Here is a 19,987-nt window from a genome sequence, read left to right as displayed (position 1 = left end):
AATACTAGGGAGATAGCATCAGTTTTCTTAACCCTAGTTTAGATATAAAGAAATTGGATGCTTGGAAATTGAAAGAAAACATTAGTTTTATCATCTCTAAATAATTGTTTGGCCATAGGGATGCAGGGACTCAATCAAGTAATCACTTGAGTGAGAAATAGAAAGAAAAGAATTCAAAATTAAACTAAATTTTCTAAAATAGCAGCAACTAACACTGATGAAACCATTTTGCATGATTCACAATTTCAGCCGGCTCATCATCAAATTAGGGGAATCATGTTTTCCACCACTAACATTGTCCTTAAAAATGAAAACCACGCCAAATCAACTTCGCTAATCACTAAAAACTACAACATATTTACCTTAGTTGAATCAAGAAGCAACATTACTCTTTGCCTCACAAGCAATCATATTAGCATAATGACAAGGTGGAAAGCCAATAGAAGGTACAAAACAATAAAAGTAAGCATAAATTCCGATTAAACCTTTAAACTTATTAGAAAAGAGAGAGTGAAAAAACAGCTCCAAATCCATATTTATTGAGACATGTCACCGCTTTCTGCCAATAGCAAAAGATTTAACAATATGAGATTCCAAAATTCCATAACATAATTGAATGGGAACATACAACCATTAGACCTACTGCGAAGATAATTGGAAGGAAATTCAAAGAAAGATGAATATGTTGGGTCCAGGTGGGCCAGCATCCTGCCTGCTAGGTAGCATTCGGAACGGGGCGCTGTCTGCTACGCTATAAGGAAATAACGTTGCGCCCTCACTAACACCAATTGGTTTTGGCGTAGTGGTAAGCGCGTGATCCTTCAATTGGTATCAGAGCGCAAGTTCTGATTACCACACCTAACAGTGTTCAGTGATCCGGGCCGGTGTGAAAAACAATGGCTGCCACCACTAGTGAAACTCAAAGAGATGGTTACAATGCAAAGCCTCCTATGTTCGACGGTCAAAGGTTCGAATATTGGAAAGATAGACTGGAAAGTTTCTTTCTGGGTTTCGATGCAGATCTCTGGGATATTATTGTGGATGGCTACGAGCGTCCAGTTGATGCAGATGGCAAGAAGATCCCAAGGTCAGAGATGACTGCAGATCAAAAGAAGCTGTACTCACAACATCACAAAGCAAGAGCAATTCTTCTAAGTGCTATTTCCTATGAGGAGTACCAGAAGATTACAGATCGTGAGTTTGCTAAAGGCATTTTTGATTCTCTGAAGATGTCTCATGAAGGAAACAAGAAAGTCAAAGAATCAAAGGCATTGTCTTTGATCCAAAAGTATGAATCCTTCATCATGGAGCCAAATGAGTCCATTGAAGAAATGTTCTCCAGATTTCAACTGCTTGTAGCTGGCATACGTCCTCTCAACAAGAGCTACACAACAAAAGATCATGTCATAAGGGTCATCAGGTGTCTTCCTGAAAGTTGGATGCCTTTGGTGACTTCAATAGAGCTCACGAGAGACGTTGAGAATATGAGTTTAGAAGAACTCATCAGCATTTTGAAATGCCATGAGCTGAAGCGCTCAGAGATGCAAGATCTGAGGAAAAAGTCCATAGCCTTGAAATCCAAATCTGAAAAGGCTAAAGTTGAGAAGTCAAAGGCTCTTCAAGCTGAAGAAGAAGAATCTGAAGAAGCATCAGAAGATTCTGATGAAGATGAGCTGACTCTGATCTCCAAGAGACTCAACCGCATCTGGAAGCACAGGCAGAGCAAGTTCAAAGGCTCTGGAAAGGCAAGAGGAAAGTCTGAATCCTCAGGTCAGAAGAAGTCATCAATCAAGGAAGTCACTTGCTTTGAGTGCAAAGAATCAGGGCACTACAAAAGTGACTGTCCAAAATTGAAGAAGGACAAGAAGCCAAAGAAGCACTTCAAGACCAAGAAGAGTCTGATGGTGACATTTGATGAATCAGAGTCAGAGGATGTTGACTCTGATGGTGAAGTCCAAGGACTCATGGCAATTGTCAAAGACAAGGAAGCAGAGTCAAAGGAAGCTGTTGACTCTGACTCAGAATCAGAAGGAGATCCTAACTCAGACGATGAAAATGAGGTATTTGCTTCTTTCTCTACCTCTGAACTGAAACATGCTTTGTCTAATATCATGGATAAGTATAACTCTTTATTGTCTAAGCATAAAAAGTTGAAAAAGAACTTATCTACTGTCTCCAAGACTCCTTCTGAACATGAGAAAATTATTTCTGATTTGAAAAATGAAAATCATGCTTTGGTAAATTCTAACTCTGTGCTTAAGAACCAAATTGCTAAGTTAGAAGAAATTGTTGCCTGTGATGCCTCTGATTGTAGAAATGAATCTAAGTATGAAAAGTCTTTTCAAAGATTCCTAGCTAAAAGCGTGGATAGAAGCTTAATGGCTTCAATGATCTATGGCGTAAGCAGAAATGGAATGCATGGCATTGGCTATTCTAAACCAATTAGAAATGAGCCTTCTGTGTCTAAAGCTAAATCTTTATATGAATGCTTTGTTCCCTCTGGTACCATATTGCCTGATCCTGTACCTGCTAAAGTTGCTAAAAACCCTCTTAAAATATTATGTTGAGACACCCAAGGTGATCAGAACCTCTGGGGTAACTAACAAAAGAGGACCCAGAAAGTGGGTACCTAAGGACAAGATTATCTATGTTGCAGATATCCTTGATAGCTCCACTGAAACACCAATCATGGTATCTGGACAGTGGATGCTCGCGTCACATGACGGGAGAAAAGCGTATGTTCCGAGAGCTGAAACTTAAGCCTGGAGGCGAAGTTGGCTTCGGAGGAAATGAAAAGGGTAAAATTATTGGTACTGGTACTATTTGTGTAGATAGTAGTCCATGCATTGATAATGTTTTATTGGTAGACGGCTTAACACATAACTTATTGTCTATAAGTCAATTAGCTGACAAGGGTTATGATGTTATATTCAATCAAAAGTCCTGCCGGGCTGTAAGTCAGATCGATGGCTCTGTTCTGTTTAACAGCAAGAGGAAGAACAACATTTATAAGATCAGATTATCTGAGTTGGAGGCTCAGAATGTGAAGTGCCTTCTGTCTGTTAATGAAGAGCAGTGGGTATGGCATAGACGGTTAGGGCATGCCAGTATGAGAAAGATTTCTCAGCTGAGCAAGCTAAACCTTGTCAGGGGCTTACCCAATCTGAAGTTCGCTTCAGACGCTCTTTGTGAAGCATGTCAGAAAGGCAAATTCACAAAAGTCCCTTTCAAGGCAAAGAATGTTGTCTCAACCTCAAGGCCGTTAGAACTTCTGCATATCGACCTGTTTGGACCAGTGAAAACTGAGTCTATAGGTGGCAAGAGATATGGGATGGTTATCGTTGATGACTATAGCCGCTGGACATGGGTAAAGTTTCTAACCCGCAAGGATGAGTCTCATGCTGTGTTCTCTACTTTCATTGCTCAAGTGCAAAACGAGAAGGCTTGTAGAATTGTGCGTGTCAGAAGTGACCATGGTGGAGAGTTTGAGAATGACAAGTTTGAGAGTCTGTTTGATTCCTATGGAATTGCACATGATTTCTCTTGTCCCAGAACTCCTCAACAAAATGGTGTTGTTGAGAGGAAGAACAGAACTCTTCAGGAGATGGCTAGAACCATCCTCCAAGAAACTGGCATGGCTAAGCACTTTTGGGCAGAGGCAGTAAATACAGCATGTTACATTCAGAACAGAATCTCTGTGAGACCAATTCTGAATAAGACTCCTTATGAATTGTGGAAGAACATAAAACCCAACATTTCTTATTTTCATCCTTTTGGCTGTGTTTGTTATGTTCTCAATACTAAGGATAGATTGCATAAATTTGATGCTAAGTCTTCTAAGTGTCTATTACTTGGTTATTCTGATAGATCTAAAGGTTTTAGATTTTATAATACTGATGCTAAGACTATTGAAGAATCTATTCATGTTAGATTTGATGATAAGCTTGACTCTGACCAGTCAAAGCTAGTTGAAAAGTTTGCAGATTTAAGCATTAATGTTTCTGACAAAGGCAAAGCTCCAGAGGAAGTTGAGCCAGAGGAAGATGAACCAGAGGAAGAAGCTGGTCCCTCTAACTCACAAACTCTGAAGAAGAGCAGAATCACTGCAGCTCATCCTAAGGAATTGATTCTGGGCAACAAAGATGAACCAGTCAGAACCAGATCTGCCTTCAGACCTTCTGAAGAGACCTTGCTGAGTCTGAAAGGATTGGTGTCCTTAATTGAACCCAAGTCCATAGATGAAGCTCTTCAGGACAAGGATTGGATTCTGGCCATGGAAGAAGAATTGAATCAATTCTCCAAGAACGATGTTTGGAGCTTAGTGAAGAAGCCTGAGAATGTCCATGTTATTGGAACGAAATGGGTATTCAGAAACAAGCTAAATGAGAAAGGAGATGTAGTCAGAAACAAGGCAAGGCTAGTTGCTCAAGGCTACAGCCAGCAGGAAGGAATAGACTACACTGAAACATTTGCTCCAGTAGCAAGACTGGAGGCAATCAGACTATTGATTTCTTTCTCAGTAAATCACAACATAATTCTACATCAGATGGACGTAAAGAGTGCCTTCCTAAATGGTTATATCTCAGAGGAAGTCTATGTTCATCAACCCCCAGGTTTTGAAGATGAAAAGAAACCAGACCATGTGTTCAAATTGAAGAAATCACTCTACGGTCTGAAGCAAGCTCCCAGAGCATGGTATGAGAGACTTAGCTCATTCCTTCTGGAGAATGAGTTTGTAAGGGGTAAAGTAGATACAACTCTCTTTTGCAAGACTTATAAAGATGATATCTTAATTGTGCAAATTTATGTTGATGATATTATATTTGGTTCTGCTAATCAATCTCTATGCAAAGAATTTTCTGAGATGATGCAGGCTGAATTTGAGATGAGTATGATGGGAGAGTTAAAGTACTTTCTGGGAATACAAGTTGATCAAACACCAGAAGGAACATATATCCATCAGAGCAAGTACACTAAAGAACTTCTGAAGAAGTTCAATATGCTGGAATCTACAGTGGCCAAGACTCCAATGCATCCAACATGCATTCTGGAAAAAGAAGATAAAAGTGGTAAAGTATGTCAGAAGCTCTATCGTGGCATGATAGGTTCACTTCTATACTTAACTGCATCTAGGCCAGACATATTATTTAGTGTTCATTTATGTGCTCGTTTCCAATCAGATCCAAGGGAAACTCACTTAACTGCTGTTAAGAGGATCCTAAGGTATCTGAAAGGCACCACTAACCTTGGCTTGATGTATAAGAAAACATCAGAGTATAAGCTTTCAGGTTATTGTGATGCTGATTATGCTGGAGATAGAACAGAGAGAAAAAGTACTTCTGGAAATTGTCAATTTCTGGGAAGCAATCTAGTCTCATGGGCAAGCAAGAGGCAATCAACCATTGCACTATCAACTGCAGAGGCAGAATATATCTCAGCAGCAATATGCAGCACTCAGATGCTCTGGATGAAACATCAGCTGGAGGATTATCAGATCCTTGAGAGCAATATCCCAATCTATTGTGATAACACTGCTGCAATCTCATTGAGTAAGAATCCTATCTTGCATTCAAGGGCAAAGCACATTGAGGTAAAGTATCATTTTATTAGAGATTATGTACAGAAGGGCGTACTTCTTCTGAAGTTTGTTGATACTGACCATCAATGGGCAGATATCTTTACAAAGCCCTTAGCTGAAGATAGATTTAATTTTATTCTGAAAAATCTAAACATGGACTTTTGTCCAGAGTGAAGATGGATCAGAACCTCTGACTATGATACTTCTTGATCAGAAGATGTCTAGTCCAGAAGGTAACTCAATCAGAGTGTGTGTGCCCACTGGTACTGACTCTGAAGCTGAGACAACAACACGTGCGTCAGAATTTCTGATGCATAGTTCCTTGTGCCCGTGTGACAGTCTGTTATGATTGCGTGTAGATATGCTTATCTCCTATGTGTGATTGTGTATTTTACTGTTACTATCTATCTTTAATTTTCAACCGTTGATCTTAAAGTGCTTTTTGAATCAACAACGGTTATTTGATAAAACCCACTATACACACACGTTCTCTCTCACTTCCGGTTTTCACTCTCGCACTCTCTGCTTTTCAAAACCGCCTCCTTCTTGATTTCTCTCTCGATCTCTCTTCATCCTTCAAACTTCATCTTCTACCTCAAACCTTCAACCTCTTCAAAATGGTGAGACAAACCAGAAGATCTACTGCAGATGCACCTCAGTTCCCTCACATGGTAGTCGGTTTGGCAACGGGTCAACGAGGCTCTGAGAACCCGGCACAAGAACAAGTTCAAGCTCAAGAGCAGGTTGTTCCTATTGCAGAACGGGGCTGTGCCGTTCACTGTGTATTTCCTCCTGAGGAACTCCAAGTCCTGGCAGAATGGAGATTCAACCTCGACAACTTGGCTGCAAATGGGTTTGATCTTCGTCCTGAAGTCCAAGCTCAAGGTTGGGGAAACTACTTCAATCGACTTCGAGGACCGGTGTATGAGAAATTGGTAAAGGAATTCTGGAAGCACGCAGACTGCGATGACACTCAGGTGGTCTCTCACATTCTTGGCAGGAAGATCATCATCACTGAGAAGTCATTCGTGAATCTGCTAGGAGCAGAAACTGCTTATGGGTATCGGTTCCAACTGACGGAATCCAAGCTGAAACCCAGCACCAAGGACATCGTCAACAAGGCCCTGTACACCACCTTCAAACCGGGCAAGACGAGTTACAAGGTGATGGACCTTCACCCCAAACTGAGAATCTGGCACAAGATCCTGCTCAACTGCATCAATCAGAGACCGAAGGGTAGTTCTCCAGATTACATCAACTTCAACCAGAAGGCGATGCTGTTTTTCATTCAAGACAAGGAGAAGATCTGCCTTCCCTACTTCCTGTTCTCCTATTTGAAGGAATGCATCCGGAAGTCTCGCACCACCGCCTCCATCAAGTCTGCAATCAAATATATCCCTTTTGGGAGACTGCTCTCAGACTTTCTCATTGAAAGCAACTTGGTGCAAGATTTGATCAATGCTGGTTGCACAGAGGACTTGAGCACCATTGTCAGTGATGTCTTCACTGCCAACTCTCTGAAGAAAATGGGCTTAATCCAGAAGAAGATTGCTCCTGCTCATGAAGACACATCTTCTGAGATCAGAGGAAGAAGAATGCCTCGGAATGACTACCCTCTGTGGACTCAAGCAGACCATCCTGACGCCATCAGATGCTATGTTGAAGACCTCAGGGCTCAAGGATTCGAGATTGACCTTGATGATTTTGTCAGCAGACTTCCACCAGCACCAGAGTTTCCTTCTCCTCCCAAGAAGAAAACCAAGAGGACGATGGTTCTGGAAGAATCCTCAGAGGAATCTGATGTCCCTCTGGTCAAGAAACCGAAGAGCAAGCCTGATGATGATGATGGTGATGATAGTGAGGATGGTTCTCCAAAGAAGAAGCAGAAGAAGGTCAGAATTGTGGTGAAGCCTACTCGGGTGGAACCAGCTGCTGCAGTGGTCAGAAGGACTGAAGCTCCTGCCAGAGTGACTCGATCATCAGCACATTCAAGTAAGCCTGCACTTGCTTCTGATGATGATTTGAATTTATTTGATGCACTTCCTATTTCTGCCTTACTTCAACACTCCTCAAATCCCCTCACTCCTATTCCTGAATCCCAGCCAGCCGCACAAACCACCACTCCACCACATTCCCCAAGATCTTCCTTCTTTCAACCTTCTCCTACTGAAGCACCTCTCTGGAATTTGCTTCAGACCCAAACCTCTAGGTCAGAAGATCCAACCTCTCTCCTTACCATTCCATACGACCCATTATCTTCTGAACCCATCATCCATGACCAACCCGAGCCCAACCAAACAGAACCACAACCCAGAACGTCTGATCACTCTGCTCCCAGAGCATCAGCACGTCCTGCTGCCAGAACCACGGATACAGACTCTTCAACAGCCTTCACCCCTGTATCCTTCCCAATCAATGTCATTGACTCTCCTCCCTCCAATACCTCTGAATCAATTAGAAAATTCATGGAGGTTAGGAAAGAGAAGGTATCTGCCTTGGAAGAATATTACCTTACCTGTCCAAGCCCTAGGCAATATCCTGGCCCTAGACCTGAACGTCTAGTTGACCCAGATGAACCTATCTTGGCCAATCCTATCCAAGAGGCAGACCCCCTAGTTCAACAAGCTCACCCTGTCCCTGACCAACAAGAGCCAATTCAACCAGACCCTGAACCCGAACACTCAGTGTCTAACCAATCCTCGGTTAGATCACCTCACCCTCTGGTTGAAACTTCAGACCCTCACCGTGGAACCTCTGAACCCAATGCTCCCATAATTAACATTGGTTCTCCACAAGGGGCCTCTGAAGCTCATAGCAGCAATCACCCAGCCTCTCCTGAACCAACCTCTCCATCATTCCCTATACTCACCTCCAACCCACATCTCTCTCTGAGTGCATCAATATTTTCTATCATGAAGCCTCCTTGAGGCTCCGCAATGTGCACGGTCAGACTGATCTCAGTGAGAATGCTGAACATGTGGCTGATGAGTGGAACAATTTGAGCACTTGGCTAGTGGCTCAGTTTCCAATCATGTTGCAGCTCCTGCATGCAGAGGGAATTCAGAGGATTGAGGCTGCCAAGCAAAGGTTTGCTAGACGGGTGGCTCTTCATGAACTAGAACAGAGAAATAAGCTTCTTGAAGCTATTGAAGAAGCCAAGCGAAAGAAAGAGCAAGCAGCAGAAGCTGCACGTCAAGCAGCAGCTCAGGCTGAACAAGCCAGACTTGAGGCAGAGCGTCTTGAAGCTGAGGCTGAGGCAGAGCGACTTGCACCAGTTATGTTTACTCCTGCTGCTTCTGCTTCCATTCCAGAACCTCAAGCTGCTCAGAACGTTCCTTCCAGCTCTACTCAGACAAGCTCATCCAGACTCGACATCATGGAACAACGTCTTGACACTCATGAATCCATGTTGATTGAGATGAAGCAAATGATGATGGAACTTCTGCGACGCACTGACAAACCTTAGTCTTAGGATCTCTTCTTTTTCTTCTTTCGTTTACCTTGTTTTCCTTTTTGTTAAACTCTGTTTCTTTTTTATTTCCTTATTTTCATTTGTTCGTTTGTGATTCTATATGCATATATCTATATATATTTGTGTCACATATGTTTGCAAAACTTGTTTTATTCATAATTGTTCTATGTTTACATCACATTCTTTACATCATATAACTCTAGAATGGAGGATCCTTCCTCATTCTTCTGCACTCCTGGCGCTGCTCTGACCTATTCTTCTCCAGACGCTCCAGTACTTGCTGGATGTTGTTGAGTCTGACCTCTAGCTCATCTTTCTCCAGAATCTCTTCTGAAGTCCTGAGCTTCTCTTCCAAGATTTCTTTTTCTTCCAGCAGCTTGAGTTCAAGCCGGCTGAGTTCTTGCACCTCCTCCACGAAGGCAAGAAATTCCTTCAGGTCCCTCTCCAACTCTGGACGCAGGTCCTCTTCCAGCAGTGTCCGTGTCAGCTCCGCGATGGTAGTTTCACCCTCTGGATGCCTGATGTTCAGGAACAAGTCCTCTTCAAAGGCCTTCTTCCTCAGTTCTTCTAGTGCTACGTTGTATGATGCCATTTTTTTTTCTTCTGAAAATTATTCGAGGTGTGAAGCTTACCTTTCTCTCCAACGCTTTTTATAGGCTTCACTTTCTCTCTGAAAGTTAATGCTCCTACAGTTTCTCGAGGTTAAGTTCTTGGTAACTGACCCTTCTATTTACTCACTTGACCGGTGGTAAACGCTCATCCCTTGCATTAACTCTTCTATTTATTTTCGCCTAACTCTGATTCTTACATCGTTTTCTTTTTCTTTTAAACTTAGACCTTCTCTAAGGGGGAGTACCTTGTACTTCAAGCTGAGTTTTTCACACCCCAAGCTTTTTGCTTATGACAAAAAGGGGGAGTACACCCAGTTTTTGATGTGTAAGATGTGTTAGTGTGACTTATTTTTCTTTTGGAGATTTTAAGAGTTCCACCTTCATGACCATAGATGTGTCACTGGGCAAATACAAGGAATACATTTCACTTCTTCTGAAGTGATTCTAAGTTGACTCTGATACCCAAGACTCTGATACCTTGTCCATGACTCTGATCACTTATGCGCTCTGATTATTCGTTTTTCATCTATGTCATAAGCTTTTCACTCTGAACTCTTATATGTTTTAGCTCAGAATCTAGACTTTACTAACGTTTTCATCAAGTATTAGATTCAGGGGGAGCTAAGCTCAGAATCAAGCAGTGACTTGAATTCAGAATGAGCAAGATAAACTATTCACATCAGGATAAGTCTTATTCTATATCTCTAAACTCTGAGTGAATTCAGTTTAATGTTTAAGAATTGTTCATCAAAAATCTTAGTTTTGTCATCATCAAAAAGGGGGAGATTGTAAGATCAAGTTTTGATCTAGTAGTACAACTCTATGTTTTGATGATTACAAGTTAACCTTTTGATATGAACAATTGTGGTACTCTAACGTGTTTTTCTGAGTGTGCTATTTACAGGCTCTGACCTCAACTCAATCTCACACAAATCAGAAGCACTGTGTATAAAGGGTAACCCAAGCAACACTTTCGCATTCACCATGTTCAGTATGAACAGTGGAAAAGCTTCAGAAGTTCTGAAGCTATACAAACTCTGATGAGGACTCAGTCGCTAGAAGCTCTGAAGATCCAGAAGTTCTGATAGCCAAGAAACACTGAAGGTTCAGATGTTCTGATGGTGTAGAAGACTCTGAAGATCCAGAAGCTGAATAGTGGAAACTCTGAAGTCCAGAAGCAAGAAACTCTGAAGGCCATGTTCTTCCCTCTGAGTTCAGAATCAGAAGATACAATGGTCAGAGGATCTGTGCTTTCCCTCTGACTCTGATCAACCGGCTTCACAAGTTCCAATATGAAGTATTCCCCTGATCAGAAGTCTCCTAGGTTAAAAGGTCAAGTCGCTATCCAAGTACAAAAGCAAGTGTACCTTCCTAACGACCTACCTAACGTTCTCAGCCACAGCAGAAGCTGGATTTTCCAGAACTGCCCTCCAACGGTAGCATTTCCCATGCAACGCTCAACCCTAATCCTTGGAGTATATATAGAGGCTGAAGATTGAAAGAAGCGGCGAGAATAGTAGAAACAACACACACACGCAAGACATATTCAAAATATTCTAAGCTTTCTTTCATCTGAAATTCATTGTGTTTACTATCAGCTTTTTAGAAGCAAATCTCTTGTAAACAATTCTTTGATAAACAGTTTGTTTAGTTCCTTTAGGAGATCAAGGTTGATCGGATCCTAGAGAAGACTAAGAGAGTGAATCTTAGTGTGAGCTAAGTCAGTGTAATTGTTAGTCACTTGTAGGTTTCAAGTGCAGTTGTAACTCTTACCTGATTAGTGGATTGCCTTCATTCTAAGAAGGAAGAAATCACCTTAACGAGTGGACTGGAGTAGCTTGAGTGATTTATCAAGTGAACCAGGATAAAATCCTTGTGTGCTTTTCTATTTCTTATCTTTAGCATTTAAGTTCTCGAAAGATTTGTCAAAATCTTTAAGGTGGTAGTTTTGTACTGAAAACGTTATTCAAACCCCCCTTTCTACCGTTTTTCATACCTTCAATTGGTATCAGAGCCAGGTCTCGTGTTCGAATCCCATGGAAGACATGTTGTGCAGCTAGTTTGGCTGGCAGGTGCTGGGGGGGGGATTGTTGGGTCCAGGTGGGCCAGCATCCTGCCTGCTAGGTAGCGTTCGGAACGGGGCGCTGTCTGCTACGCTATAAGGAAATAACGTTGCGCCCTCACTAACACCAATTGGTTTTGGCGTAGTGGTAAGCGCGTGATCCTTCAGAATAAAGACCTCAAAATTTCACTCTGGAATCTCACTCATCCCTCTCATTTTTCCACGAAAAACAAAGAACTATTCGAATAAAATACCAACGAATAAGAAGATAATGAAGAAGATTGCACTTGAACTCGACCAAGTCGTAAAAGAAAAGTAAAACAAGTAATGGTTGGTATATATACCCATGGTTACCCATGGAGCTTGGTGACCTTCTCAATGGTTACCATGGGTATGTATACCTTCCATTACTCATTTTTCTTATCTTTGGCGACCTGGTCGAGTTCAAGCGCAATCTTCTACACAATAGCTAGTAATTATCCTAAATTAGCGGGCATTCTAAATGACAAAATAATAACAATTTTTTTTGCCACAATTCTGGTGGTACTAATAACAAGTTTTATTGTAGTGCTCTACACAAAACCTAGCTACATCATCATTTTATGTCGACCTCAATCCGAACACGAGTTTCGATTTCAAATCAAGTAGAGCTAGGCAGCTGAAGATGATGATGATGACAGGGGGGACACACAGCTAAACAGTAAGAAGGGGCGGACCTTTGTAAAAGTGAAGGGTTCATCTGAACCCCTGAACAAAAACAAAATTGCACTTAGTATCATATATAATTTTTTTTAAACCCCTAAAAATTTTAAATTATACTAGTAGACCAAGTTTTGCACCTATTTGCACTAAATACTCACCTATTTGTACAACTATGACTTTTATAATTTCTCATGTATAAACATATTAAAGTTATTTTTAATTATATTTTTATTAATTTGAACCCTAACCCGGGGTTCTGGATCCGCTAGGTGATCAGGATGACCAAGTTACGCGGCGGAGGAGCGTAACGGAGAGAGGCGGGGATGTTGGTGAGCTGGTGGTGCTGGAGCAGTGGAACGAGGTCCCGGGAGGGGCTCCTGCAAAGGTACTCTGATGCCAAAGTAAGTAGAGGAATTGGAATGGAAGTGATGAAGTGAAGAGAATATGTTACCTTAATATGGAGGGAAAACCCTCCTTATATACACAAAGGGAAATTAGGGTTGAAGCCATGCAACGTCATGCCTAGCTCGTACTTGGTTCATCCTGGGCCGTTGGATCCTATGTTGCTCCCTGCCGCAAAGCAGTGATCCAATGGTCCAAGGTTCCTTGGGATCTGTGCCTCCAACCACTAGTACCGTAGGGTGGTTGGGATAAGTCAACCCCTACATGGTGGACCCGGTGATTGTCTTGTACTCAAAAGGGAAGTCTCCTCTGTCCCAAGCAGGCCGAGAGGAGGTAGCAATCGTTTAGTGGGTGATCGTCCCATTAGGTCCACTCCGGTCGTCCGTTCAAGGGTTTCCTGGAGCGATGATCGTCCACAGGCGGTAGTGGCCGTTTCATTAGGTTTCCGCCCTGGTCGTCCGAGCCAGGGTTTCCCAGAACACCAGGAACGGTAAGACGGTGTTACTAACACCGAGTGGCATCAAACAGAACTCAGTTTCCCTATTTTCAAGCTCACAAAATTTGAGTGTGAAAATCAATTTGTTAGCTTTTTGTTTTTTTGCCAATATCTGTTTACAGAAACGCCAACAATGTTTATTATTGTCTTCTTCACAGTTCATAATAATAAGAAAGCCCAAAACCAATTACAAAAAGACCATACAAAACACTTACAAAAACAGCTAACAAAAATGTAAACAAACAAGTTTCATGACACTATATCATCCCCATATTACATCGTTGTTGGCTTGCTGCATAATGCTTTTACATGATCATTACTTTCTATCAAGGAGCCCTGCTGTTTTTACATCTACATCATCATCATCCAATCGTCCCACATCATTGAATGTCTGCCAAAACACTCGATGAAACGTCAGAAAACGATGATCAACAACCCCATTGCTTCTGTAGACTTTCGTGACCACTAAGTAGAAGGATCCAGGTGAATTCAGCATCATCATATATTCCATCCATCTTGGAAGTTCATCGTAAGACTCGTCCTAATCACCAAACACCTTTGCGAGAACTTTTGCTTGGCTATGATACTATGTAACAAACATTCCAGTGATCCTCTCTTGTATAGGAGATATTAGGATAGCTGGTTGATCATTGATCATGCATACAACAATACAGCAAAACAGTGACTAATTATCCATGTATAGATCAAAAATACCATGTGTCCAATATCCATGAAGATGATTCATACCTAGTATGCAAGAGCATATGAACTTAGAATCACACTTGTTTGGTGGTCCTGACTATACATCTGGTTGACGCAAGTGTGGGGTCCGCCTCATTTGGTTATTGCCCACTTGTTTGATTTCCTGGACATTATTGCTCTCATTCTCCATGGGCAAGAACATGATGTTTCATTGTTACACCTTACCGTCAATATTGTTGGTTTGGATTCAACTACGCGAAATGACTGGTGAATTTTCATCGAGTAATGCTTGATAGCCAATTGAACAGCCTGTTTGGAATCAAAACGTAGACCAATATAAAACTCTTGCCCGACCTCCCAAGTTCCAGGCACATCTAAACCAATCCAATCTGTTTCTTCATCTGGATGATCCCAGTTGATGTAGGTATAATGTGGAGATGAATTCCAAAATGGGACGTTGGGCACATTTAAGCATAGTAATTTAAGTCAATGCCTACAATAATAAATAATGAAACATGTAGCATGATGAACATTTTTTACATACTGTTTAATTCAGAATATACGTTGATCGGAACTGCCGATGGAATTGCGGATGTAGGAGAAACATGTGTCACTGGAGGTCCAAGATTAGCGTCGAAGTCACCCTTTACATCTGTGTTAGATGAATCATCATTTGGAATCTTCCCTTCCTCACGTGCATCTTCATCTTCTGAAAAATATGCATCAGGATCCACATTGTAGTTGTTGTGGTCATCACCATCAGCACCCAAGTTTACTGCAATATCAACATTGCCATATTGTGCTTCAGGCTAGGCCTCCTGGACACTTCTAGAACCTTGATTAGTGGTATCGGCATTACCTCCTTCATAAGTTGGGACTGGTATTGATGAACTTCCGACTTGATCAATATCAACGTACAACTCTATAACTGTCATCAATGTTTGCTGAGAAAAGACGTTGAACATGCATTCCACATCTTCGTCATCGTATACTTCAAGACTTGTAAACTGATTTGGATTTTGTGAGAACAATATCTACAAGTCACTCGAGAAATCACCTGATTACGTCCAAACTTCAATTTGCTATGAATTCTTTGCTTCAAGCTGGACATGTTCATTTTGTGCTTAAGTTGCATGGATTTCTTCTCGCCTTCAAATATTAGACCTTCTCCGCCTTCAAATTTTCTACCATTGTAATAGACAAAAGAAACTAATTGAATTCATTATCTTGGAACTCAAAAGATGAAAAAAATTAAAAGAGATTCGTAAAAAATTGGACAGAATTTCGTGAGAGGATGGGAGAAGTGTGATTTTTGCTGAATGGGGTTGCTGGTATTTATAGAGCGTAAGACTCCTCATTTCAGGAGCCTCAAAAGAGTCTCCTCAAACTGGGAGACTCCATTTTACAAGGAAGTCTCCCCAATCCTCCTATGTGTGGTCACGTCTGGCGAGGCAACACGTTGTAGGATATACTGGGAGTCTCCTAAAATGAGGAGCCTCCCTTTGGCCAACTGACACGCCTGGAAGCAGGAGCCTCTCCCTTTCATGTGAGTCTCCTCAAACAGGGAACTCCCCTTCTGCTACCTCTAACCCCACCCAACTTATTAAATGTCATTATCATGTGAAGCTTTTCAGAGAGCATCGTGCAGCGTGCTTGTCGTTTTCCTCAAACGAGACGCCTCATATGGAGCGTCTTCCTTGACCAAAGTGATCGTCTGCTTCTAGGAGCCTTCAAAGGGACATGTTTTCACATGGAGAACAACTTTTCATGTGGTCCGTTCAGATGGTACTCTAGAGCGACTTCAATGTCGCACCAAACCCCAACAACCCAATCAATGTAATGATGATGGATTGATTGAATAAAGGGAGGCGCCCTATGTGAGGAGCCTCCCAAAGAGGAACATGGCAAAAACAACCCATATTGGTAAATATTTTTTGAACCACACTTTTTGGTAATTTTTTAATATATATATTATTTAGAAAAAAATCCTGAAAACGGGTTCATTTAGTGTATACAAGAAAATCCTTGTGTAAAGTTGCACCACCCTAAATTTACCTGCTATAGTGAGTTACTTTCTAGGTAAATCTTTTTTTAATTATTTTTAACTAATTATCTAACCCTGGTTTAACCCACCACCACTGTTTACAAAAAAAAAAAAAAAACCCAAAAGCACAAGAAAAACAAATCACTCATCCTCTCTTCATCTTCACCCAGAAAGCACAATAGTGCATATATAATTTTAGTAAACATTAAAATTAAAAAGGGGAAAAAATCAAACGTTGGGAATCAGACCTCCATGGTGATATAACATCAATGCAATTCAGATGCAAATTACCCAATTTACAATATAAGCCCACTCATGATTTTGATTTCAATTTACAAACACTGTTAAAGAAAATACTGAACTTTCAATGCTCAATGAGTTATAGCCCCAAAATAACATCACACAAAATCAGCGGATTGACAAACAAATGAATTTTTATCATCCCTATTCCTCCTAACAAAACATAACAAAATTCAACTAATTGGCACAAAGTTTGAGTTTTCTTTAATCATTCATCTTCTTCCTCTCACTCTGATAAAGGATACAAAAATAATGATAAAAAAAAAAAGAAAAAATCCAGGTTGCATGGTCGCTCGACCGTGTCGCTCCGTTCGCCCTCACCCAACCCAGCCGCCGTCAAACCCCTCTAAAGCACCTTCCTTTTCCCCTTCCCTCTCCTCTGATTTGTAGGGTGAGTGGATGTACAGGCCAGTTTCAAAAAGGGGAAACCCAGATCTGGGTAGACATGGCCTTCATCACCAAATCAATCACCAACACCAAAGGTGGAACGATGACGATGACGGCTAGAATGGTGGCACTCGGAGGCCTCCACCGCGACTTGCTGGTTGGCATGAAGGTGCTGCGTGCGGCTGGGTACGAACGTGATGAGGCGGACCTCGCGGCAGAGGTGGAGGTGACGCGATCCAGGATGGCGAGGTTCAGTGGTTGAGGAATTTCGCGTTGTTTCCTTCACCCTTCGCACCGTCGATCTCTCGGAAACTTGAGATAAGATTATTGCTGTGATGGTGCAATTCTCAGACTGATGAACAAGAGAGATGGAGAAGATGAAGTTTAAGATAAGAGGAAGAAGTATTTTTATGTGTGTGGTTAATTTGGTGTTCTTAATGAAAATGTTATTAAGTATATAAACAATATTTTACCTGGTAACCTATAATAAGGAGTCAAAATGAGGTTTGTGCAATCTTACACAAGAATTTTCTTGTGTATACTAAATGAACCCCTAAAAACAAGTTTTATTGTAGTTTTATTGTAGTGCTTCTACACAAAACCTAGCTACATCATCATTTTATGTCGACTTCAATCTGAACACGAGTTTAGAGAAAATTAATTTCAAATCAAGTAGAGCTAGGCAGCTTAAGATGATGATGACAGGGGGAACACACAGCTAAACAGTAAGACGCAGTTATAACACCAAGTGGCATCAAACAGAACTCAGTTTCCCCATTTTCAAGTTCACAAAATTTGAGTGTGAAAATCAATTTGTTGCTTTTTGTTTTTTGCTAATATCTGTTTACAGAAACGCCAACAATGTTTATTATTGTCTTCTTCACAGTCCATAATCATAAGAGACCCCAAAACCAATTACAAAAAGACCATACAAAACACTTACAAAAACAGCTAACAAAAATGTAAACAAACAAGTTTCATGACACTATATCATCCCCATATTACATCGTTGTTGGCTTGCTGCAGAATGCTTTTACATGATCATTACTTTCTATCAAGGAGCCCTGCTGTTTTAACTTCTACATCATCATCATCCAATCGTCCCACATCATTGAATGTCTGCCCAAACATCTGATCTGATGCTTTCAGCGTTTCTCCACCCTTCCTGGTCGAGTCTCTTCCACTTTGATCGCCACCTTACCACTACGATCCCCAGATTTATCTTGCAGCTTAAGCTCTTCCATCTTCCTCCTTGCTTCTTCACTAGCTCCACTCAAATTTTCCTGCATCCACATCCACAAAAATTAGAAAAGGGTCACATGAATGATTTTATATTATTATCTCCAAATCATACAATTGATTTACGAAATCAATTCCTAGAAATGTAAAAAATTTAATTTTGAGCCAAAAGTACTTTTCTAAGAATTGATTATGAGATTATAAGAAAAAACAGATGCAGACATGTTACTAGTTAAATAAAAAATTGAAGTTGAGACCTTGGTTGTGTCCATTGCCTCTGAAGTTCTGTGCTTTGCAGCCTCTGTTGTCTCTGCAGTCTTGTTCTTTGCAGCCTCAGCAGCTTCTGAGGTTTTCTGCTTTGTTTCCTCTTTCTTGTCACCCATGTAACCAATAGCCCTTTCACAAGCATCAGTAGCAGAGTCCTTTGCAGCTTGTGTGTTCTCCACAGTCTTGTTCTTTGCAGCCTCAGCAGTTTCTGCAGTTTTCTGCTTGGTTTCCTCTGTCTTGTCACCCAAGTAACCCACAGCCCTTTTGGCAGCATCAGCAGCAGAGTCCTTTCCTTCTTTTGCCTTCTCCGCCGTGTAGTCTTTCGCTTCTTTAGCTTTCTCCCCTGCATACCCAGCATACTCACCGGTTTTCTCCACCGTCGCATCCTTCGTTTCCTTCGCCTTCTGCGCGGCGAAATCCGTGGACTCCCCCCCAACCTTGGAACCTGCTTTGTTAGTAGTGGCAGAGGAAGTATCATAGGATTTGGTTGCTGATATGTCTCTCACTTCGCCTTTTACATCCTCTTCAGTGCCACCAATAACCTCAACCACTTCTCCCCTGTTAGCATTAGCATCAATATCTGCAGGGTGGTTGTCCTTCTTGCCAACCACAGCTCCCTTTGCATTCTCATAGGTGTTTTGAACAGCTTGCAGCACTGATCCAATCACACCACGCTTCTGTTGGTCACCAGAATCATTCTCTCTTGCTCTGTTCACTTCTTCAAGATCTTTGGCTGCAACCTTGGCAGCTTCTTCAGCTCGTTTCTCCTCGAATTGTTGCCTTGACGCCATTGAAATAATACTCCTGAACACAACACACAACTTCTTACACTAGCTAACTGAAATTGATATGTTTCTTTTGTTTTGTATTTTGCTAAGAATGAATGCTTGTTTGTTATTATAGGAAGAGGTGAGGGTTGAAGAATATATATAGGAGTGGGTGGTGTTGTGAGGTGGTGAGTGACACGTGTGCACTCAGAAAGAGGCACGTGGCGTGAAGGGTGAGGCATAGACAGTTGGCTTTGGAGAATGTCGACACGTTGTTTATAAGATGAGATGTTTCTTGTTGGTGTGACATCATGTCGGTGATTTCGGTGACTGTGGTAGGAAGAGCATGGATGAAGGAAGGAACAAGAAGGTCGGCAAGTAGGGAGAGAGGTCCTTCTCAATTTGGAAACTTCACACTAACACATGTCACATGTCGACTCACTTTTCCCTACTTTTCCCTTACACTTTTACAATATTAAAACTTTGGTGATTCACACACCAACGACCACTTTAGTCAATTTTTCAATTGAGCAGAGCTATTTAGTACGACATGGTTGTGCATGAGAGTGCGCGAGCAATATTTAGTGGCGGTTTTAAATTGTCACTGATTTTCGGTGCAAGAAAAAAATGTAAATTTTACACATTTCTGACGATTTAAAACCGTCATTAATATGCGGTGTTAGAAAAAAACCCGCATGTGTTATACATTTTTGGTGGTTTTAAACCGTTAGAAACTGTCTCGTGCTCCCATCGTGCCTCCTCACTCGTGCACTCTATTATTATCTTTTCGATTTGTGACGATATCACCATAAAATGAGGTGTCTAAAGTGGTAAGCACAGTCGTTATGTCTACTAATATTTTTTCTCTGAAAATTGTGTTCAATTCACGTAGTTAATGTAAAAATTATGTTAGTTGACAGTTTATAAATACTTAAGCAATAATATATCCTATGTTGGT

The 19,987-nt window shown here is 41.3% G+C and overlaps 1 protein-coding gene and 2 non-coding genes across 3 annotated transcripts; all 3 read right to left on the bottom strand.

Moving 5' to 3' along the window:
* Window positions 1–16,303: 16,303 nt before the first annotated feature.
* On the bottom strand, window positions 16,304–16,383 carry LOC130721680 (small nucleolar RNA Z101). Its single transcript, XR_009013599.1, has one exon. It is a non-coding gene; the product is annotated as a small nucleolar RNA Z101 (small nucleolar RNA).
* Window positions 16,384–16,445: 62 nt separating this feature from the next.
* LOC130721695 (small nucleolar RNA snoR14) lies at window positions 16,446–16,519 on the bottom strand. The gene has a single exon (XR_009013617.1). It is a non-coding gene; the product is annotated as a small nucleolar RNA snoR14 (small nucleolar RNA).
* Window positions 16,520–17,550: 1,031 nt separating this feature from the next.
* LOC130720386 (late embryogenesis abundant protein At3g53040-like) lies at window positions 17,551–19,171 on the bottom strand. The gene is given in 3 exon segments (XM_057571021.1): window positions 17,551–17,913; window positions 17,916–18,039; window positions 18,253–19,171. Coding segments are annotated over 3 exon segments (1,038 nt in total). The 5' UTR covers window positions 19,054–19,171; the 3' UTR covers window positions 17,551–17,800.
* Between the last annotated feature and the right edge of the window lie 816 nt (window positions 19,172–19,987).

This window comes from Lotus japonicus, chromosome 5 (genome assembly GCF_012489685.1).
Source record: "Lotus japonicus ecotype B-129 chromosome 5, LjGifu_v1.2".
NCBI lineage: Eukaryota > Viridiplantae > Streptophyta > Magnoliopsida > Fabales > Fabaceae > Lotus > Lotus japonicus.
Note: the sequence above shows the minus strand (reverse complement) of the source record. Positions and strands in the feature narration are given on the sequence as shown.